Raw genomic sequence first — 22,643 nt, 5'->3', positions numbered from 1 at the left:
ACATACAAGGGAACTCCTATCAGGTTAACAGCTGATTTCTCAGCAGAAACTCTGCAAGCCAGAAGGGAGTGGCACGATACATTTCAAGCGATGAAAGGGAAGAACCTACAACCAAGAATACTCTAGCCAGCAAGGATCTCATTCAGATTTGACAGAGAAATCAAAAGCTTTACAGACAAGCAACAGCTAAGAGAATTCAGCACCACCAAACCAGCCCTACAACAAATGATAAAGGAACTTCTCTAAGTGGGAAACACAAGAGAAGAAAAGGACCTGCAAAAACAAAAATAAAACAATTAAGAAAATTGTAATAGGAGAGTACATATCGATAATTACCTTGAAGGTAAATGGACTAAATGCACCAACCAAAAGACACAGACTGGCTGAATGGTTACAAAAACAAGACCCATATATATACTGTCTCCAAGAGACCCACTTCAGACCTAGGGACATATACAGACAGAAAGTGAGGGGATGGAAAAAAGATATTCCATGCAAATGAAAACCAAAAGAAAGCTGGAGTAGCAATACTCATATCAGATAAAACAGACTTTAAAATAAAAAATGTTACAAGAAACAAGAAAGGACACTACATAAAGATCGAGGGATCAATCCAAGAAGAGGAGATAACAATTATAAATATATATGCACCCAATATAGGAGCACCCCAATGCATAAGGCAAATGCTAACAACTATGAAAGAGGAAATCGACAGTAACACAATCATAGTGGGGGACTTTAACACTCCACTGACACCAATGAACAGATCAACCACACAGAAAATTAATAAGGAAATACAAGCTTTAAATGACACAATAAATCAGCTTGATTTAACAGATATCTACAGGACATTACATCTAAAAATAGCAGATTACACATTCTTCTCAAGTGCACATGCAACATTCTCCAGGATAGATCACATTTTGGGTCATAAATCAAACCTTGGTAAATTCAAGAAAATTGAAATTGTATCAAGCATCTTTTCTGACCACAATGCTATGAGATTAGAAATCAATTACTGGAAAAAAACTGTAAAAAGCACAAACACATGGAAGCTAAACAATATGCTACTAAATAACCAACAGATCACTGAAGAAATCAAAGAGGAAATCAAAAATACCTAGAGACAAAGGACAATGAAAACACAACGACCCAAGACCTATGGGATGCAGCAAAGGCAGTTCTAAGAGGGAAGTTTATAGCGATGCAATCCTACCTCAAGAAACAAGAAACATCCCAAATAAACAATCTAACCTTACACCTAAAGAAACTAGAGAAAGAAGAGCAAACAAAACCCAAAGTTAGTAGACGCAGAGAAATCATAAAGATCAGAGCAGAAATAAATGAAATAGAGACAAAGAAAACAATAGCATAAATCAATAACACTAAAAGCTGGTGCTTTGAGGGGATAAATAAAATCGATAAACCTCTAGCAAGACTCATCAAGAAAAAGAGGGAGAGGACTCAAATCAATAAAATTAGAAACGAAACAGGAGGAGTTACAACAGACACCCCAGAAATAAAAAACACCATAAGAGATTACTACAAGCAACTATATGCCAATAAAATGGACAACCTGGATGAAATGGTATAACCTTCCAAGACTGAATCAGGAAGAAATAGAAAATATGAACAGACCAATCACAAGGAATGAAATTGAAACTGTGATTAAAAATCTTCCAACAAACAAAAGTCCAGGACCAGATGGATTCACAGGTGAATTTTATCAAATATTTAGAGCAGAGCTAACACCCATTCTTCTCAAACTCTTCCAAAAAATTTCAGAGATAGGAACACTCCCAAACTCATTCTACGAGGCCACCATCACCCTGATACCGAAACCAGACAAAGATACTACAAAAAAAGAAAACTACAGACCAATATCACTGATGAATTTAGATGCAAAAATCCTCAACAAAATACTAGCCAACAGAATCCAACACCACATTAAAAGGATCATACACCATGATCAAGTGGGGTTTATCCTTGGAATGCAAGGATTCTTCAATATACACAAAGCAATCAATGTGATACACCATATTAACAAACTGAAGGATAAAAACCACATGATCATCTCAATAGATGCAGAAAAAGCTTTTGACAAAATTCAACACCCATTTATGATAAAAACTCTCCAGAAGGCAGTCATAGAGGGAACCTACCTCAACATAATAAAGGCCATATATGACAAACCCACAGCAAACATCATTCTCAATGGTGAAAAACTGGAAGCATTCCCTCTAAGATCAGGAACAAGACAAGGATGTCCACGCTTGCCATTACTATTCAACATAGTTTTGGAAGTCTTTGCCACAGCAATCAGAGAAGAAAAAGAAATAAAAGGAATCCAGACTGGAAAAGAAGTAAAACTGTCACTGTTCACAGATGACATGATACTATACACAGAAAATCCTAAAGATGCCACCAGAAAACTACTTGAGCTAATCAATGAATTCAGTAAAGCTGCAGGATACAAAATTAACACACAGAAATCTCTTGCATTTCTATACACTAACAATGAAAGATCAGAAAGAGAAATTAAGGAAACACTCCCATTCACCACTGCAACAAAAAGAATAAAATACCTAAGAATAAACCTAACCAAGGAGGTAAAAGACCTGTACTCAGAAAACTATAAGACACTCATGAAAGAAATCAAAGATGACACAAACAGATGGAGGGACATACCATGTTCTTGGATTGGAAGAATCAACATTCTGAAAATGACCATATTACCGAAAGCAATTTACAGATTCAAAGCAATCCCAATCAAATTACCAATGGCATTTTTCACAAAACTAGAACAAGAAATCTTACAATTTGTATGGAAATGCAAAAGACCCTGAATAGCCAAAACAATCTTGAGAAGGGAAGATGGAGTTGGTGGAATCAGGCTTCCTGACTTCAAATTATACTACAAGGCTACAGTGATCAAGACAGTATGGTACTGGCACAAAAACAGAAATATAGATCAATGGAACAAGATAGAAAGCCCATAGGTAAACTACAGTCAAGTAATCTCTGACAAAGGAGCCAAGGATATCCAGTGGAGAAAAGGCAGCCTCTTCAGTAAGTGGTGCTGGGAAAACTGGACAGCTACATGTAAGACAATGAAATTAGAACACTTCCTAACACCACACACAAAATGAACTCCAAATGGATTAAAGACCTACATGTAAGGCCAGACACTATAAAACTCCTAGAGGAAAATATAGGAGGAACACTCTTTGACGTAAATCACAGCAAGATGTTTTTTTGATCCACCCCCTAGACTAATGGAAATAAAAACAAAAATAAATAAGTGGGACCTAATGAAACTTCAAAGCCTCTGCACAGCAAAGGAAACAATAAGCAAGACGAAAAGACAACCCACAGAATGGGAGAAAATATCTGCAAACCAATCAACAGACAAAGGATTAATCTCCAGAATATACAAACAGTTCATCCAGCTCAATATCAAATAAACAAACAACCCAATCAAAAAATGGGCAGAAGACCTAAATAGGCATTTCTCCAAAGAAGACATGTGGATGGCCAAGAGGCACATGAATAGCTGCTCAACATCACTAATTATTAGAGAATTGCAAATCAAAACTACAATGAGGTATCACCTCACACCAGGTAGAATGGGCATCATCAGAAAATCTACAAACAGTAAATGCTGGAGAGGGTATGGAGAAAAGGGAACACTTTTGCACTGCTGGTGGGAATATAAATTGATAAAGCCCCTATGGAGAACAGTATGGAGGTTCCTTGCAAAACTAAAAATAGAACTACCATATGACCCAGTAATCCCACTACTGGGCATATACCCAGAGAACACCGTAATTCAAAAAGACACATGCACTCCAATGTTCATGGCAGCACTATTTACAATAGCCAGGACATGGAAGCAACCTAAATGTCCATCAACAGATGAATGGGTAAAGAAGATGTGGTACATACATACAATGGAATATTACTCAGCTGTAAAAAGCAATGAAACTGGGACATTTGTAGAGACACGGATGGACCTAGAGACTGTCTTACAGCGTGAAGTGAGTCAGAAAGAGAAAAACAAATATATTAACACATATATGTGGACTATAGAAAAATGGTGCAAATCAACCAGTTTGCAAGGCAGAAATAGAGACCTAGATGTAGAGAACAAACATATGGACACCGAGTGGGGAAAGTGGGGAGGGTTGGGGGGCAGGAATGAATTGGGAGATTGGGATACCAAATTGTACACTCTAAATATATGCAGTTTATTGTAAAAAATAAAAAATTAAAAAAAATAAAAAATAAAAAATAAAAAAATAAAACCAGTAGCCCAAGAGAAAAGAATAATCTCACTGTTAAAATTTTAGTTTCAGGATGAACTACTTTTTAAGTAGTTAAGCTTTATTGAGGTATAACTGACATATAATAAACTGTACATATTTAAAGTGTACAATTTGACATGTTTGATATACATAATATGTACCCATAAAATCATCGCCGTAGTCAAGATAGTGGATGTATCCATTACCCACAAAAGTAATAATGTCACCTTTCTTATTCCTGATATTAGTAGTTTATGTATTCTTATATTCTCGATCAGTCTAGCTAGAGGTTTATCAATTTTATTGATTTTTCACAATAAATTTTTTCATTGATTTTTCTCTATTGTTTTTCTGTTTTCTAGTTTACTGATTTCTGCTCTGACCTTTATTATTCCTTTTCCCCTACTTACTTTGGATTTAAATTTCTCTTATTTCTTATTTCTTATCTTAAGGTAAAAGCTGAGATTATCAATTTGAAACCTTTCTTTTTTTGAAATATAGGTCATCAGTGAGGTAATTTTGCTCTAAATATGCTTTAGTGGCATTCCACGTTTTGATATGTGTGTCTTCATTTTCATTCTGTTCAAAATAGTTTCTAATTTCCCTTCTGATTTATTCTTTGACCAGTAGCACATTTAGAAGTGTGATAATTGATTTCCAACCATTTACAGGTTTTCCAGAGATTTTTGTTATTGATTTCTAATTCAACTCCACTTTGGACAGAGAACATACTTAGTATGACTGGAGTCCATTTAAATTTATTGAGACTGTTTTCATGGCCCAGTGTATAATTAATCTCAGCAGATTCTGTGTGCTCACTTAAAAAGTATTCTGCTGGTGTTAGGTGATTTCTATAAATGTCAATTTGATCAAATTGGTTCAGAGTATTTTTTAAATCTTCTATATTCGCTCTGATTTTCTATTTATTTATTCTACAATTTATTAAGGAAGGCTATTGATACCTCTGACTATAATTACAGATTTTTCTATTTCTCCTTGTAGATCTGTCAATTTTTGATTCATGTATTTTGAGACTATCATTGGGTACATAAATGTTTAGATTTTGGCTTCCTGATGAACTGACTCATTTATCATTATAAAGTGAACTTCTTATATTCTTGGTAAAAAAAAAAAAAAAGAATTTACACATGAAAGTTATGAGGGGCAATAGCAGTCTTGAAGAACTGATCTGATTTTCTCCTGAAAATAACAGGAGTTCAAAAAGGAAAAAATGTGAGAGGAGGAACAAAAATCTTCCAGGGAGAGGAAATCAATTAGAGATGGAGTAGTACAGAGTAGCAGCTGGAAGAGAACAGGAAATCCAGAAGGTTTCTTTCTAAATACTTTTTAGGGTGGGACCTACAGGAAAATATTTAATTGATGATGAGAAAGAAGCTTGTGTGTGTGTGAGAGAGAGACAGAGAAAGACAGAAAGAGACAGAGAGAGGTGGGGGGAGAGGGATTATTGAGGTACAGAAGAGCTGAAAATATTGATAGTTTAATATCTGTGAGATGTTGAGATTGGATGGATTCAGGGCACAGATAAAAGAATATTTTTAAATTACCAGTGAATATTCTTAAATAAGTACTCTATAACCTCATTCAGTAGCAGGTACAAATATTTAGCCACCCTGATGGTCACAGAATTGCACCCAGGGCTCCCCCGCACCACAGAAAGTCAAAGCCTTTGTGCTCTGAGCCACACACCTTCACACTGCCAGGAGCAGGAGGGATGTTGGGGCCTCTGAGAGGAAGGGAGGAGAGAACACTTTCAGCCAGGGACAGCGGACACGTGGCTCGATGTTCATACTATTAGCCATAACATCTGGGTCCATGGCCTCAAAATGTGTATTTACTTTACTATCACCTGTGTTTTCATCTATGCTTGACATTCATTTTTATCCACTCTTTGATATAAACATTTTGTAGAGAAAGTTTCTCACACGTTGTGATGCTCTAAGAGAAACTTTGTTCTGTTTTATATATAATCAAATTCTTTTTAGTTTTACCAGAGTAAGTGTACCAGGGTATCAGTCAAATAGTGAGAAATCAATATTGACAATGGGAACTCTGATCTTCTAATCTTCCAGAAGATTTATAGCCAATGAATCATGCTTTCGGAATTATTGTGCTAAATTTAACGCTTTTGGAAATCCTCTCCTACCCTGGTAATATCAAAATTTGACCCAGAATCATGAAGAATGCTCATGTGTCCAGAGGATTCCAGTAGGACTACAATGTCAACTTTGAGTGCCTTAAGCCCAGGCCTCCCTGGCTCTCTTATCCCTATTCACTGCCCCACTTTTTGCTGATGGAAATTTTTTCCAGGATTCAGAAATGAGGTGGGATGTTTCATCTTTCCATTCCCACCTCAGAATAACTGAGCAAATAGGGGCTTGAAGACCACTTTCACATCTCATGTTTATTGCAAGGGATGCATGGACCAGGTTTAAGTTACTTAAAGACAACTTTGCATTGAAGGCCAGGTTCTTAGCATTTATCTGTGCCCATCCTCCAGGGACTTTACAGCCTCTGACAGCAGTGGGAGTTTTGCTAGTTGAAGCCATAGAAGAACAAACAAAGACTTCAGACTTCTATGATTGAATGGATTTTAAGAATTATCACAATCAATTTCACATTAAAATAGCATTCTCATAGGATATAAAATATCATCATCCAATTTCTTTAACTTGTTTGTTTGTCTTGGGAAAGCCAAAACCATTTAAAAGCTTTATCCTTTCTACACTGGTAGATCAAATATTAAAATCTAAAGGTACAAGTGATTGTCTTTATCAATACAAACAGCAAAGAGGAAAACTAGATTTATACTTACTAACCTGTGGTATTCTAGCAGAACTAAGAAGTATAATATTCAATGACAAATGATAGAAGATATGAGTTTAAATTAAATTTTTACAACATAGGAATGTTTTGTTTCTTTAGAAGTCATTCCAGTGTTAGAACCACTGTGAGGGAGTTGGTAGAGAATTAATGCACATTTTAAACAATAACAACAGCAAAAGTGATATATCTGAAAATATGTGCTGCTTTCTTCTTTCCCTCCCTGCACATGTGTAACTTACTGTTGTAAGACAATTTACATTCCTGGAGGAAGAAAAGATTTCAACAACCAATATCGAACAGTCTGGAAATTTTGCCCACAACCTTTAAAATGATCTACTTGCTTGTATTACAAATATCTTCATTGGCGTCAAGCTTATTTATTGTGACTTTGTTTCATGTTATGGTTTGTGCACTCAATGATGAAAATGCTTCTAGTCAAAGTTGTGAATTCAAAATATGGCAACTCAATAAAAAGTTTAATTAATCAGCACATGAGCAAAGTATATAAAACTGTCACATGCTGAAGAAAGTATAAAATATTCTAATTGAAAGTGTCATCTCATTGGTGAAATACTTTCACTCTCTTTTACTACATTCTTATACACTTGTCCTTCAGCACATGAGAAAATATCAAGGGAAAAAAATGCCTGATGAGCCTCAGGTGTATCAGAAAATAAGTGGAAACCATATTTCCACATTATGATTATTTGAGAAAAAAACAACAAACCACACAGGAAGAATATCTGAAAGTAATAATGACAGTGGTTCTGAAAAAAAAAAATCAATTCAAGGCTGATATGTAGTGTAAAATAGTTTGAATCAAGCCAAAGCCCTTTTTTATAACTTAATTCAGGAGATAAGTAGGCAAAGCCACAAGAGGTAGAAATTAAACTCGATGATTGGTGATGACTTAGAGGGGTGGGATAGGGAGAGTGGGAAGGAGTCATGGGAAGGAGGGGATATGGGGATATATATGTATAAAATATAGCTGATTCACTTTGTTGTACAGCAGAAACTGGCACAACAGTGTAAAGCAATTATACTCCACTAAAAAAAAAAAAATCAGATACCACAACTGTGATATATAAGCTCAAAGGTGTCAAAATGTGATGTCCACCGAACAGTTTTAAAATTGATGTTAGAAATTTAGCCCATAAGTCTAATTAAATGAACAGCTTTAGGGTCCCTTTGAGGATCGTGGCATAAAGGTGATCCACAGGAATGAAGAACAATTCAAATAATGAACTTGCATGGGCATCTAAATATTCCACAAAGCCAAACATCCAAATACCATATGACCATGAGTTTCAGGACAAAAACAAAAAACCGCAAACGCACAGTTGGCTATTCTTACCTGTCTTTTGTGGCCCAATTACAAGGAATTTTGGTAAGTGGTCACAAGTTTTCTCTCTAGACCAGATGTCTTTGTGTCTTTTATCATCACATGGATTCTGCAAGAAGGAAGAAGAATGAATCTTGTTGGGTAATGAATGCCTGGCTCTGTTCCATAAAAATTGTTCAAAAGACAAGATCAACTTCTTGCCTGATACCCTAGAACTAGGAGTTCGACATTGTTCTGACTCGTGTTGTCTGATTTCCAAATTGTTTCCTTCTAAAATGGCACCTTTCTCTCCCTCAAGGTTAGAACTCAGCAACAAGTCACTCCTGCCGTCATCCTTCTGAGGCTTGGCTAGGTTCTAACTGCTGAGACTCCACCCTATCTCTGAATTCATATTTTACTTCTGTATACCTGAGCCTTAACTTGTCTCTACCTGGTTTGAACATAGTTTCTCAGATATCTGTGCTCTTCCCTAATTGTCCTGTTTTTTTTTTCCCCTAGAGGCTGGAAAGCCATCCTTGAACTCCAGACTTGGCCAACTTTTCCTTTCCTTTTTACACTATGTACTAGTCTCTGCTGATCTAGATAATCTCATAGTTTGGCCCTATCCCACAAGCAGATACCAAGTAGATCATTATTTCTAGCCCCTACTCCCCTCCTGAACTCTGGACTGAATGCTAGACCCAGTATAGCCATCTGTTGAATTTTATCCCCATCTCAACCTCCTCCTGCACTTGTCTCCATTCCACTCGAGTGATCGAAATTTATCGTCCAATCCATGACACTTTTGAGAATTAAAGGGGCCCTTAAATGAAAGTGATACAACTTTTGAAATATCTGTTGACTGACAAATTGGTTTTATTATATTGTTAATCTAATTAATAATTATATTCAAAATTCAATTTAATCTAATTAATAATTATATTCAAAAATCAAATATAATTCTTTCTAAAAAACATATGTTGACCATTAAAACCATGACAATTTTACATCTATTATTGAACTAGTAAAAATGGCATAAGATCACTAATCATTTATGGTTCATATTTATGTACTTTAATCATGTTTTTAGCCATATCTTCTCTAATATCATGTCACCCAAAATTCCTCTGAAGAATGTTTTCACTAAAGCAGCAAGTTTCAGGAGCCTATCACCTTTGCTAGTTTTTTGAGGCCCAGTGGTCTGGAGCAGGGGTCCCCAATCCCCATTGGTGTGCAGCCTGTTAGGAACCAGGCCGCACAGCAGGAGGTGACCGGCGAGTGAGAGAAGCTTCATATGCCGCTCCCCCTCGCTCCCCATCGCTCTCATTATTGCCTGAACCATCCTCCCTACCCCGTGCGTGGAAATATTGTCTTCCACAAAACTGGTCCCTGGTGCCAATAAATGTTGGGGACCACTGGTCTGGAGCATGCTGGGACACGCCCTCCAAAGCAAAGGCTGTACTATTGTACTTTTCAACTCCCACTACGAAGATAGAAGCACAGTGATGGATGGACTTCTTTAGGTTTTGGACACATTTTTTTTTTTTTTTTTGCCCTAGGAAATACTGGTCTGAGTCACCAACTGGATAATGCAGAAACCTGCTGGTTTTGAGTGGAACCCAGAAGAAGAAAGAGCCCTGCAAGAGGTAAGATTGAGGTCCAAGCAGCCCTCCCGCTTGGGCCATACATCCTGGCAGACCCATGGTACCATGGCATCTATGGTAAAAAGGACGCCAAATAGAGTTTTGATCAAGTCCCAGAGGAGAATCACAGTGTATACCCCTAAGGTTCTCCAGTAAGGGGTGCCATTCTGCAGCAGACCGTTCAAACAGTAGCTCCTAATATGCTGCTGGGCCCTGGAAGAGATACTGTTTGTCATGGATTTTCAAAGTGATCATGTGGCCATAATTGGCCATCATAAGCTGAGTATTGACAGACCAACCAAGTCGTAAGTTCAAGTATACCCATAGTAATTCATTGCAAGATAGGGTGGTACATCTGGAACTGACTTCAAGAAGGTACAACGTCTACAAGTAAACTTTACAAACAAGTGCCCAGACCCCATGTCACCTGTCACTGTTCCACTGATGCCTCTATATCAGCTCATTCCTGTAGTTTCAAGGAAGGTTCCCTATAATCTGTTGATGAAGAGGGGGAAACCGCAGCTTGGTTTGTGGATAGGTGGACAATATGTTGGTAGAAGCTTAAAGTGGACTGCTGCTGTCCTACATCCCCATTCAGGGAGGTTCCTAAAACCCAATGGTTAAGGGAAAGTGTCCAGTTGGCACAGTTCTGGACAGTGTCTTTTGCCATCCACATTTTTGTGGATCGACTAGCAGACCAAGGTAAGGATATAGCAGACTAATAAGTAGTGATGAATGGGTTAGACAAAGAACTTAAGGAACAAGAAAGGAATATTAAGGCTAGTAAGTTCTAGGGAAGAGGCATGGGGATGGACCTGTGATAGTGACCAAAAAGTGTGATGATCTTTGTATTACCTGTTAATGTACACCTGAAAGAATCCAACGTAGAAGTGCTGAACAACCAAGAGGTCAGATGATTCAGCCAGTTCCCAGCATTCCCATATGTCACCTAACCTCTGTCCTCAGCCAACCTCGTGTTGAGGTGATGGGCATATGAATGCAGGTGCTATGGTAGCAAGATGGAAGGTATTCCCGGGCTTCCTTCCCCTTAGTTACAGCAGCTGCTGAATACTTGACCTGTCAGTAACAGAGGCCAGTTCTGGAGTCCCAGAAAGAGGACTCTCCTGCCACTTAGTAGAAAATTAATTACGTTGGACACTTCCATCCTGAAAAGAGCAGTGACTCATCCTGATCCCTGCTGACACATAGTCAGAGTATGAATTTGCCTTCTCTGCTCACATAGCCTTGGCCATCATCACTATGCAAGGCCTCATGGAATGTCTGACATGATATCTCACATAATATTGCTTCAGGTAAAGAGAATCACTCCAGGCAAAAGAAGTAGAATTATGCCCATGGGAGTCACTGGTCCTATCACACCTCACTATCCAGAGCTGCTGGCCTGATAGAGTGGTGAAAGACCACATGAAAGATGCAGTTGAAGTACCAGCTTGGAGATACACTGTACTTTTTATATCAGCAGCTATTGGTTGGTGCTGTGTCTCCAAAAGGTAGTATGGTTGTGTCCACAAATTAAGGAGTGGATGTAGGTGTGGACCCATTCACCATCATTTCTAATGGCTTAATTAGAGAATTTGTGCTTTCCATCTCCACAACTTTAAGGTCTATGAGTCTAACAGTTCTGGTTCCCAGAGGAGGGATGCTTTCCCCAGGAGGCCCAGGAAGGGGATCACCACGCTAAAATTTGCTTCCTGCACTCATTCACTTTGGACTCCTTGTGCCAGTAGACCAGCAGGCATGGAAATGAGTTACCATCCTGATCGGGGCAATTGACTCTGATCATCATGAGAAGTAGAACAGTTATTATACAGGGAGAAATATCTTTGGCACGCCATTAATCCACTAGGTTACCTGCTGATACTTCTGTGCCCAATTTTAACTATAATTGAGAAGGCACAGGCACCACAGCCTGATTAGGGCTGGGCTAGACACCAGATCAGAGCTACCACAGTGCACTCCTTGCTCCACAAATTATCCTTATCCAGGCATAGCCTTCCTCTATCATAATTGCTAGGGAAACTTACAAGAAAAGAATTAGTGTTGCTATTGCTGTTGGTCCTGAGACTGTACCTGACCCACAAGGCCAGCCATCTAGATCAGCAGAAGTCCTAACCACAGGTGGGGGAAATCCAGAACAGGGGATACAGGTTGGAGAAATTGTGCATTGGTTTCAGCTGTGGAACCAACGGCAGCAATGTGGTTGCAGTTTCTTCTAATGATCTTCCTCTTATAGGTTTCCCCTATGTGAGGAATTATGTTCACAATCGTGGAAAAATTGTGCCTGGGTGAGTGAGTACAACATGAGAAGCAAATACAGCTATGTGGTACAAGGTATGGATGCGGGTGAGGAGGGGGGCTGAGTGCTCTTTCCTCCATTGAAGGAAGAGGAAGTGCAACACCTTATCCCCATTCTGGCCAATGTAAGGCCTTATCCCCATTCCCATCCCACTTCTGCCCCCAGCTGGGGAGGTTGAGTATTGCCCTTGGCCAATAGGAGCTATGCTACAGGAAGCTGTGCATCCCCACCCAACTTTCCAGAGGTGGCCCATGTCCAATGACTGACTGATACAGGGGTGTAAAACCCTGACCAGCTTGCTTCAAGGTGAGAAAATTTGTGTAATTAGCTCTCTCCCTGCAGATCCAGTCAAGGCTCCAGAGTTTTCCTAAGACCACATCTGTGGTCTGCTTTTTCCTGTTCTACATTTTCCCTTATAAGCTTTTCCTGAAGGTGTTTCCTCAATAAATTATTGAACCAGATCCCTATCTCAGAATTGATACCAAGGCATTTTCCATCACCATCTTCCGTTGGAACAGGAGTGGAATGCAATATAAAAAGACCAGTTATGTATGTATTATATGAGAATTTGCCTTGTGAAAGGTCAGGCTATACATCTTGGATTTCTTGATGAATTCATCTGTAGAAACTGTGATAAAAGGAGGTAATTACAAACCAATAAACTCAATATTTCTCATTTTACATAATAACTGAAATTGTATTTTATTTTTACTGGTGTCTCTATTATCTGCAATCATTTTATTCAGTATTCAATCTCAACTCCTCCATAGTCTAGTTTCAGCTTAACTCTCTAAACATAATTTTCACTATAGCACAGAAGGCTAAACTATCTTGTCTGCTTTTCTTCCTTCAGTAACAGAACATCCTTTTGTTTAAGTCTCTGGGTTCCCAGCTAGGGACTATATTTCACAGTCTCTCTTGAATTTAGCTTTCTTCATATGAATCATTTCAGTTTAAGGAAAGTGTGCCAAAATGCTGTAAAGTATCTTCTTAAGGATAAAGTCACTCTCCCTAGGTTTTCCCTTTCCTACTTACTGCCAGCTGTAAAATGGCTACAACTGCAGCATGTGCCTTGGACTCAGAGGTGGAAACCATATATATGTTGAACAACTGCCAACCTGGGGCCCTGGATAACCGTGTGGAACAGAGCTGTCTAACTCTTGTAGACTGCGTGCCCATTTTTAGACAGTTGTATGAGCGAGAAATACATGTCTACTTTATTTAGTCACTTTATTTTTGGAATGTTATCATTATAGCAACATTGCCTATACTCTCACTCAATGTGTTTCAAAACATTTGTCTGCGAGAAGATAAAAAAAACTTATGTCAGAATGTGAATTACTGTACTGCATGCTTTGACCAGAACATCCTGCTACAGGAAAAAAAGATGATTCTGGATGAAGCAACCAGCTGCTTAGTGGTATAGATTGTTTATATGTTGGCACAAACGTCTTGTCTCATGGCGAATCAGCAACAAATAATTCAAGCCAGTTCATGGACCACACTTTCAGTAGCACTGCTCTGAATTAACAACTGCCAACATCAACCTAAAGCCTCAGTTCTACTGTATTCACTGCTATAGATATATCTGCACCTGAATCCTTGAATTATTTACATTTCTGTGCAATGCTCGTATTTTTTCCCCCACAATTCAGAGAGTCAAACTCTCATTGAAGCTAATATGGACCATAAACCTTTCCTATTTATTTCAGAGGGGCAGCATAGCTCTGTTGCTAAGAGTGTGAGCTCAGGAGGGAGAATTGCCTGTGACTTAAGCAATTTGCCTAAACTTTCTGGATGTCATATTCTTATCAAAAAAATAATGATGGATATTATCTACCTTGCATGGTTATTGAGAACATTAAATAAGTTAATATATTTAAAACGATTAAATTGTGCTCTATAAAAGAAGGTGATTAATTCTGTAACGCCACCTTCACCTTTTCTTTTTCCCCTTTGTCCAGATTAGCAAGGCAACTGGAGCAGCAGAAAGGGATTACTCTTACTGATGGACTGGTTTATTGCAGATATCCATTCTGAGAGCTGACTTCCTGGTCCTTGTCAGTGGCTGCCCCTCCTCACAGCCAGCGGGCTAGACTTTTGGGATGCATGAGTTACCTGCTAAGGAAATAACTTGGAATTTCTTCAGGCAAACTTGAAGCTACACGCTATCCTACGAGATGACCCAAATACTTCTGTGTGATCCTAAATTCAGTTTATTTCTGGATATTCTTGCTATTTGGCTGCTGCAACTCATCCCGTTCATTGTTTTAGCACTTGTCATCAGTCAGGGCTCAACTCAAATATCGCCCCACGCGAGAGGCCTTCTCTGACTACTGGAGCCAAAGCATTTCCTCTGGTTCCTGTCTTTCTATAATAGCATCCTGTGGTATTTTCTTCACTGCATTTCAGGACCTGAAATTATTCAAGTACATGTTTCTAGCAATAGTATATAATATGCATACTGATAGTACAGTTATATTTATAATAATTATATTCAACTAGAATGTAAGTTCTCTGAAGAGAAGACCTCTGTCTTCTTGATTGCTACAATCTAATACCTAAGAGGTGCTTGATAATTATGGAATGAATGATTGATTAACTGCCTTAGGATAGGCACCATAAACATTCAGTAATAAGCATAGGCAGATTTTGATATATGTTTAAAAACTAACATGATATGAACTGTATAGATATGTAACTTCTCAAACACCCACAAAAAAATCATTCACAGTCACCAATGATGTCCTTCATGGTGGCCTCAGAAGCTAGGTCTTGCTATTTACTTGCACCATCACTTTGGATCTTAAACATTATTTTCCTCCTATTATCATTTAACTGTTTCATTTGCAAAGAAGTTTACTTTTCAACTGTATTTTAGATATTACTCGCAAGCAATAGGAAAGCCGTTTCCATTTCCTATTCGTAATGTTTCCCCGTATATAACTCAACAAAGAACAAATCTCAGAGTAGGTGTTCAGTTCATTTGCTCAAATGGTTTCTTTATGCTCAGCAAAGTGGATGAGGAAACTGATCGATTACTCAGTGCCACTGTTGAAAGTCAAAGCCTTTTGTGAAACTTCTCTTGGTTCTGCAGGTTCAACCAGACCACTTTTATTGTTTATTGCAACACACATGTACTGAATTTGAATTTGCCATTCAAATTTCTGCATACAAAACTGGTGAAATAACACTTTCACAGAAATAGGCAGATTGATGATGTAAGACTTGAAAAGAGTTTCCTTTGACTCTAACACACAGAACATGGATTAACACCTGTTTTGGTAGACAAAGACACTTATTTTAGTTGTACAGTCTCAGGAAGTTATGCTAATAGGAGTAAACTATCAAATAAAATTACCTGGATGCTAAGATGTTTCGATACTTGCTGTTCCAAATGTTTTTATTATTAACAATTAAATTTATATTACTTTAGTTTTTCCTGTAGGTATCTTATATTTGGTGGCATTTGTATATGTCAATCTAGGCAGACTTTCTTTATAACTGCACTCCTTCTATGTTAGGCTATTTTAAGGGCTATCAAGATACCCATAAGTCTTCTTTCATGTCTTTTCTTGGCACGTTTCCCCTTGTATCTGTTAATCACAACTTTAATAACAGGATGTTTGCGTTTCTTATTCTACTTTATTTTTTTATTTTATTTTTTTTACTTTCTTTTTTATTTATTATTTTTTTGGGGGTACACTAAGTTCAATCATCTGTTTTTATACACATATCCCCATATTCCCTCCCTCCCTCCCTCAACTCCCCCCCACTCGAGTCCCCCACACCCTCCCCGTCCCAGTCCTCTAAGGCATCTTCCATCCTCGAGTTGGACTCCCTTTGTTATACAACAACTTCCCACTGGCTATCTATTAAACAGTTGGTACTATACATCATTTCTTATTTTATATTCTGAAAATGTTTGTTTAGACTTTCCTCACTCTGACTTTCCTGATATTGTCTGAACAACAGCTTACATAATATCTAATTTTTGTTGATCACTTTCAATATTCCGGGCACTTGCTTGACATAGATTATTTCTAATCCTCAAAGCAACCTGGCAAGGCAGATATTATTATCCCTTCTTTATAGCTGAGGAAGCTGAGATGCAAGGTGTTTTATTTAGGTCTTGCTGAAGGTGACACAGCACATTAGTTTCAGATTTGAAATCCAAAGCTGGGGTTGTTTCTGCAGTTAAATTGTGTGTGTGTGTGTGTGTGCACACGTGTGTGTATGGGGGTGGGGTGGGGAGGATTCTGCAATGATTTTGAAAGAAAAAGGATGCATTTGCATGTACTTTCTTACTTTGTTCCATTATTATTGTTTTAATTCTAAAGGTCAGAAAATTACAAAGCAATTATATCCCTATTTGATTGTTCCCCACATATCTGAAACTGTTATACACAGTAATTTACTGTTTTCAGTATCTAGCATTATAGATATATTGAAACTTTGAAAAACTACTCAACTACAACTGCTTTAGGCAGTGTATATGATAACAGTGCCAGTGTAGTGAAAATGCATGTAACTAGCTCTCACACGGGTTAAGGGGATACAGGTGGTTTTTGTACATGGAATATATGATGAGGTGAGGCAGATTTACCTTTAAGTAGACATAAGCAAAGTGGACAGGAGATTCCCTGAGGTTATGAACCAGACTTAAAAAGGGCAGTAAATTCTGATGAAATCATGTTACTTAGAAGGGTATGAGTACTCAGATTTTCCCTCTCAATTAAGTAAAAATTTCAAATTCACAATCAGGCTAAAAACACATACTGTAAAAAAATCACACTACTGATCTTATCCTGAAGTTCATATTTTTATACAATATGTGAAAATAACTTTGGCTCCTATGAGATCTGGTTATTCCAATCTACCTGCCTTTTCTCTACTAACAATCTGGTCTGCTCACTGCTTCTCCACATCCTTCCCTGACAAGGACAACATGGAATTATCAGTTAGACTGACTATCCCCTCTCAAGTCATATGCCTTTTCCAGATAACTAGACGATCTCTAGACCTTGATAGTCGAGACATTAAAAATGCCCAGTGTGGGACCTCCTAGGTGGTGCAGTGGCTAAGAATCTGCCTGCCAATGCAGGGGACACGGGTTTGATCCCTGCCCCTGAAAGATAGCACATGCTGTGGAGCAACTAAGCCCGTGCACCACAACTATTGAGCCTGTGCTCTAGAGCCTGTGAGCCACAACTACTGAGCCCATGTGCCACAGCTACTGAAGCCCACATGCCTAGAGCCCATGCTCTGCAACAAGATAGGCCACCACAATGAGAAGCCCGCGCACCACAATGAAGAGTAGCCCCACTCGCTGCAACTAGAGAAAGCCTGTGTGCAGCAATGAAGACCCAACACAGTCAATAAAATAAGTAAATTAATTAGTTAATTAAGTAATTTATTAAAAAAAACACCCAGTGATCATGGTAGAAGGATTATTTTGTTAATTATAAACATTTCTAGGTTATTGGTTTTCTCTCCATTCCCTTATGCTTTCCTTCTGCCATTCTGACCTCACTGTTTAAAAGAGAAGGTGTTTTTCTTTTTCTTTTTAAATTCTTCTGCTTCCTCCTATCTGGTTGAGTTGTTTTAAATTTTCTTCTGCTTATTAAGTTTTACCATGTACATGTCTTTAAACAAAATCCTTTTCCAAATCTGCATTGTACAAGCTGGTGACTCAATTTTTTGTCTCCCAATGTCATTTAAGCCTAATACAATCCACATACACTAATGAGGAATTTTAACAGGTTAGGGATGTGTATTCTCAATGCTTCAATCAGCAAATCCTTATGGAGAAACTCTGAGACACACACCATCTTTGCAAAGACTCGACTCTACCTGCACATCGTGCAAGCCAGAGAGTACATCAGCAACTTGGAAAAGCCTTTCCTTTCTCAGTGCACTGATCCATAATGAATGCTTTCTCCACAGACCTCCTGTAATACTTAATAGGCTGATTCTTACTCAAACTTTTCTACCAGAATACTCTGATTTACAGAGGCGCATAAAGGCCAACCTCCGGGCTGTGAGTGGTAAAAGGGGTCTGTGGTTCCTGTGTGGGTCTGAGGTGACTGCGCAACGAGCTGCTTTAAGCACAAACTACTTCTGATTTATCCTAAATATCTATGCATTCTTCACCATATTACACCATCTTTATTTCAATAAATTTATACTATTTGTATTTTCCCATGAAATATTCTCAAAAGTAAAACTGACCTTAGGAGAAGGTGACAAGTCTACTCTGTGGCTCTCAGTATTTTCAGACAGATGACTGCACACTTTTGCATACAATACCTAATATTATTATTTATGGTTTTATGAATATCCTGTCAGGGATTCTGGATAACCAACTTAATAAAAGAAACTACATTTTTAAATGTAGTTTAAAATTATTATTAATTTTAAATTAATATCTTATTAATAGGTTGGTCTCATATAACGTATTCACTCATAGTATGACATTAAAGTTAGACATTTCTGTAGGGCACACACAAAAAAATCAGTTTTTGATAGTTATACTTGGATTAGGGGTTCAAAATATAGTTATTTTATGATGATTCTGATTCATAAAGTATGAAACTATTATAACAGTTTATTATTTTATTTTTTATTTTATTTTATTTTATTTTATTTTATTTTATTTTATTTTATTTTATTTTATTTTATTTTATTTTATTTTATTTTATTTTATTTTATGAGCTATCCGCAAGTAGCTTTTCCATGATGAAACCTCAGTAAGTTACTTGTGTGGAGATTTGACACCTGACAAGATCATATTTGCAACTGATTGACTGGAAAAGGTAAATCCATGACTTATGTCACCATTTCTGGATGTCAGAATGTCTGACAGCTTTGTGTAATCAAAACAGTGAAGTGCTTCATTGTAAATTAAGGAACTAAAATCGTGAGGAATGACCTGAGTATTTGGGACACATTCCTGAAAGGTTTAAATACTATTCTGAGTTAAGAAGAGAAATGTGTCATTGTAACACATAAATCCACACGGTGATTAGGAAAAATATGTCAGGTGATGATGTGCCTGTGCTCTGGGTCTGTGAAGTGATAAAAACCGTGCTGGCTATTTCACTGGAAAAGCTGAAAGATGAATACATGGGAGTGAAGAATATGAAATTATAGAGCTCTTATCTCCCCAGCTGTGGGGGTAATTACTTAGATATCAGAGTTTCTTTAATCTCAGCATCTCACCCACAAACAATTCCCAACACTTTTTCTTCGAAGGTCTCATTTTTTTCCGTAGCAGTGAAACTATTCAGGGCTTCCCTCTCTCATAGCTACATCATTATCCTAACCTCAGCTCCTCCCAGTTTCTACCCGTCATGAAAAAAAAGAAAAGCTTCTGGTATAATCTTTTTTTGGCCAACACTTAAAAAAAATTATTTCACTCTTATCTTCAGAACCCACAGATAGTTGCTCCTTGTTGCCTATGAAGCCCAAATTACTCCGGTAGTTCTCAAAGCTTTCCTGACTAGCTCGTATGTGCTCCTCAAGGTCATGTCCTATCACACCCCTACTCTTCTCCAAGAAACCAGTGTGCCACTGTTTTTGTTCTTTGTGCACACACACCCCTCTGCCTTTGCTTATCCTTCTGTGAGATTTTAATGACTGTGGCTATGGTTCTATGCTAGGTTCTAGGTTACAAACATGAACGAATAAACACAGTCCCACCCTTTAAGGTTTGCACGAACTGCTTTATGACAAGCATAAGTGTCTGCACTACCATTTGGTGAGTGCAATAATAGAGTCATAAGTAAGGTACAGAGTGGAAAAGAGAGGAAAAAACATGAAGATGAATTTATGATGTCATTTTTTTCACATAATCAGGAGCTATTATGGTTTGTAAACTCCATGAAAGCAAAGACTTTTTATTATGTACGTACTTCAAAAGCATAGGTCACATAAATTCACACTGAGTACCTCATCAGATCCATCTGAAGTCACAAGGTATTCCTGATATTTCATTCTACACAGACAGTCGGTGGAAGGAATAGATTTATTTTTCTAAATGTAAAACTTCCATCTTGGTGTGGTTGGGACTAAATTGAATTAGGAATAAGGCAACTTGAGCTTTAGTCCTGACTTGTCCCTAATAAGCCAAGTGACTTAGAACAAGACATTTCACCTCTTTAGATGTCTACAATGAGTAAGTTGGGCTAGATGTCCCTAACCTCTCCTACTCTTACAATCTGTAAGGCTCTGTACCAGCATTCCTTCAGTAGACACAAACTAATAGAATCTACAGTGTGTATGTCACTGGACCTTGTGATGTATTTGTGACAGACATTTAAATCTCATCATTTCTAAGCAGGAGCTGGATGATTTTACAGCTGGAATCAACTCAGGTGCTAACTCCCTAAGATCAGCACACCGTGGCTTTACTTCCCTACTTCTTTAATCCTGGAGACACAGGCCTGGAAAGAGAGAAACAGCAGCTCTTTGAGCATTCCCTTGGTCACACCGGCAAGCAGGAATCCACATCACACTTGGCATGTTTATTGATAGTGAGACTCTAGAGTGACTGACTGAAGACTGAGACTGAGCTAACCTGACAGCTTGAGAGCTTAAAAGCATCGATTAGTGAATGTGCAAGAATCTGACCTCCCAGCGGCCTCCATGTTGTGGTTTTGGTTTCTATAATGAGAGTATAAAGTAAAAAAAATAAAAAAAAATGAGGAAATCTTATTCTTTTATGCTTTGTAGTGATTATTCTACCCAAACAAAATGGGACATGAAATAATAGAAACCCATGAGTATAATTTTCAGAATCTTACACACCAGGGACTACACTGAGGAGGATATACTCTAGGGATAGAGTTCTGTGTGTGTCCTCAGCACATATTCTCATATTAAACAGTTTGAAAGAATCCACTTCAGTGAAGGGAGCACACACATTTTGCATTGTACTTACCGTGCTGTCCATTGACAGATATTCATATCGCACTTTTTAATTAGGTGACAAAGCAGTTTTCACATATATGGTAGTTGGTGCTAATGAAAATTTACATAAGGAACCAAAGGAAATTGAATAGATGTTGAGATTATCATTTTGCACATTTTCTTTGTATTTGTGGTAATAAAAAAGTGTGAATTGAAAACCTAAGGAAAAATAGCAGTTGACTTACTTTTTAAAAGTAAAATGCACTAAATAAAAAGGCCTGCTTATAAATGCAGTAAAGTACCTAGGACATTTAGTTTAGAGAATGTATAGCAATGGCAGAGACACATAATATTAATGGATCCCTAACTCCATAGGGTTGTGATGAATGGACTATAAAACATTTAATTAGTGTTGGTTATGCTTATATGTTTTTTTTGTAAAATTAAATTCATGTTGTATAAAGGACACAATGATAATGCTTATAGCTGTTTCATTTGCTGTTATAAATACGAATGTGAGAAGAGAAAATCACCAGGGAAAGGAACTCAAAAGTGTCATGCATTTTATCTTGATCATTTGCAGTTTTCTGATACCATTTATGACTGACAAAGTTTATCAGATTTGCCTCTGTTCTCAAAATCTCAGGTATGTGAAAAATTCCCACTTCAACTTAACTGCTATTCTGCTTTCTCTTCCTTGTTTTCTTTCTTAAATATATTTACGAATATATGGCACTTTAGTTAATGGGAAATGTTTGCAACTTTATTTTTCAGTCAAAAGAAACCATATAAAGAATAACAATTCACGTGATAAAACAGAAGTCTTTTAGTAAACATTTACTCTTGAGTATTATTTAAATACTCTTATAGTAAGCTATGTTTGATAATAGACATACAAATGGTGGCAACAATAACATAAATTTGTGAACTCTCTGAAGCCTTTTCTCATTAATTATATCATTTATTAAGAACTCCCTAGAAATCTACTTCTGTGATGCTATTCAAAATTAAAATAGGATGGAAGATGCCTTAGAGGACTGGGGCAGGGAGGGTGGGGGGGAATCGAGGGGGGGGCGTCAAGGAAGGGAGGGAATATGGGGATATGTGCATAAAAACAGTTGATTGAACCTGGTGTACCCCCCAAAAAAATAAAATAAAATAATAATAAAAAAAAAATTAAAATAGTCACACTCGCAAATGTTTTATTTGTATATGTATATGTTCTTATATCTTCCAAAGTGACATAGTTCTCTAAGGAATAATTCTACTTTCTCATTCTAATTTTCATTTATACCCCCAATCAA

General features: G+C 37.5%; 1 protein-coding gene across 2 annotated transcripts in view; it reads right to left on the bottom strand.

Moving 5' to 3' along the window:
* The window catches only part of LOC130834829 (bifunctional heparan sulfate N-deacetylase/N-sulfotransferase 4), a 231,384-nt gene that overhangs the window by 18,026 nt on the left and 190,715 nt on the right, over window positions 1–22,643 (bottom strand). For both annotated transcript variants that reach the window (XM_057705743.1, XM_057705744.1), the window contains exon 7: window positions 8,503–8,599. In XM_057705743.1, coding sequence (XP_057561726.1) covers window positions 8,503–8,599 — 97 coding nt within the window. The remainder of the gene's footprint in view (window positions 1–8,502; window positions 8,600–22,643) is intronic.

The sequence above is a fragment of the Hippopotamus amphibius genome, chromosome 13 (assembly GCF_030028045.1).
Source record: "Hippopotamus amphibius kiboko isolate mHipAmp2 chromosome 13, mHipAmp2.hap2, whole genome shotgun sequence".
Taxonomy (NCBI): Eukaryota; Metazoa; Chordata; class Mammalia; order Artiodactyla; family Hippopotamidae; genus Hippopotamus; species Hippopotamus amphibius.
This window is presented reverse-complemented; position numbering and strand designations above follow the sequence as displayed.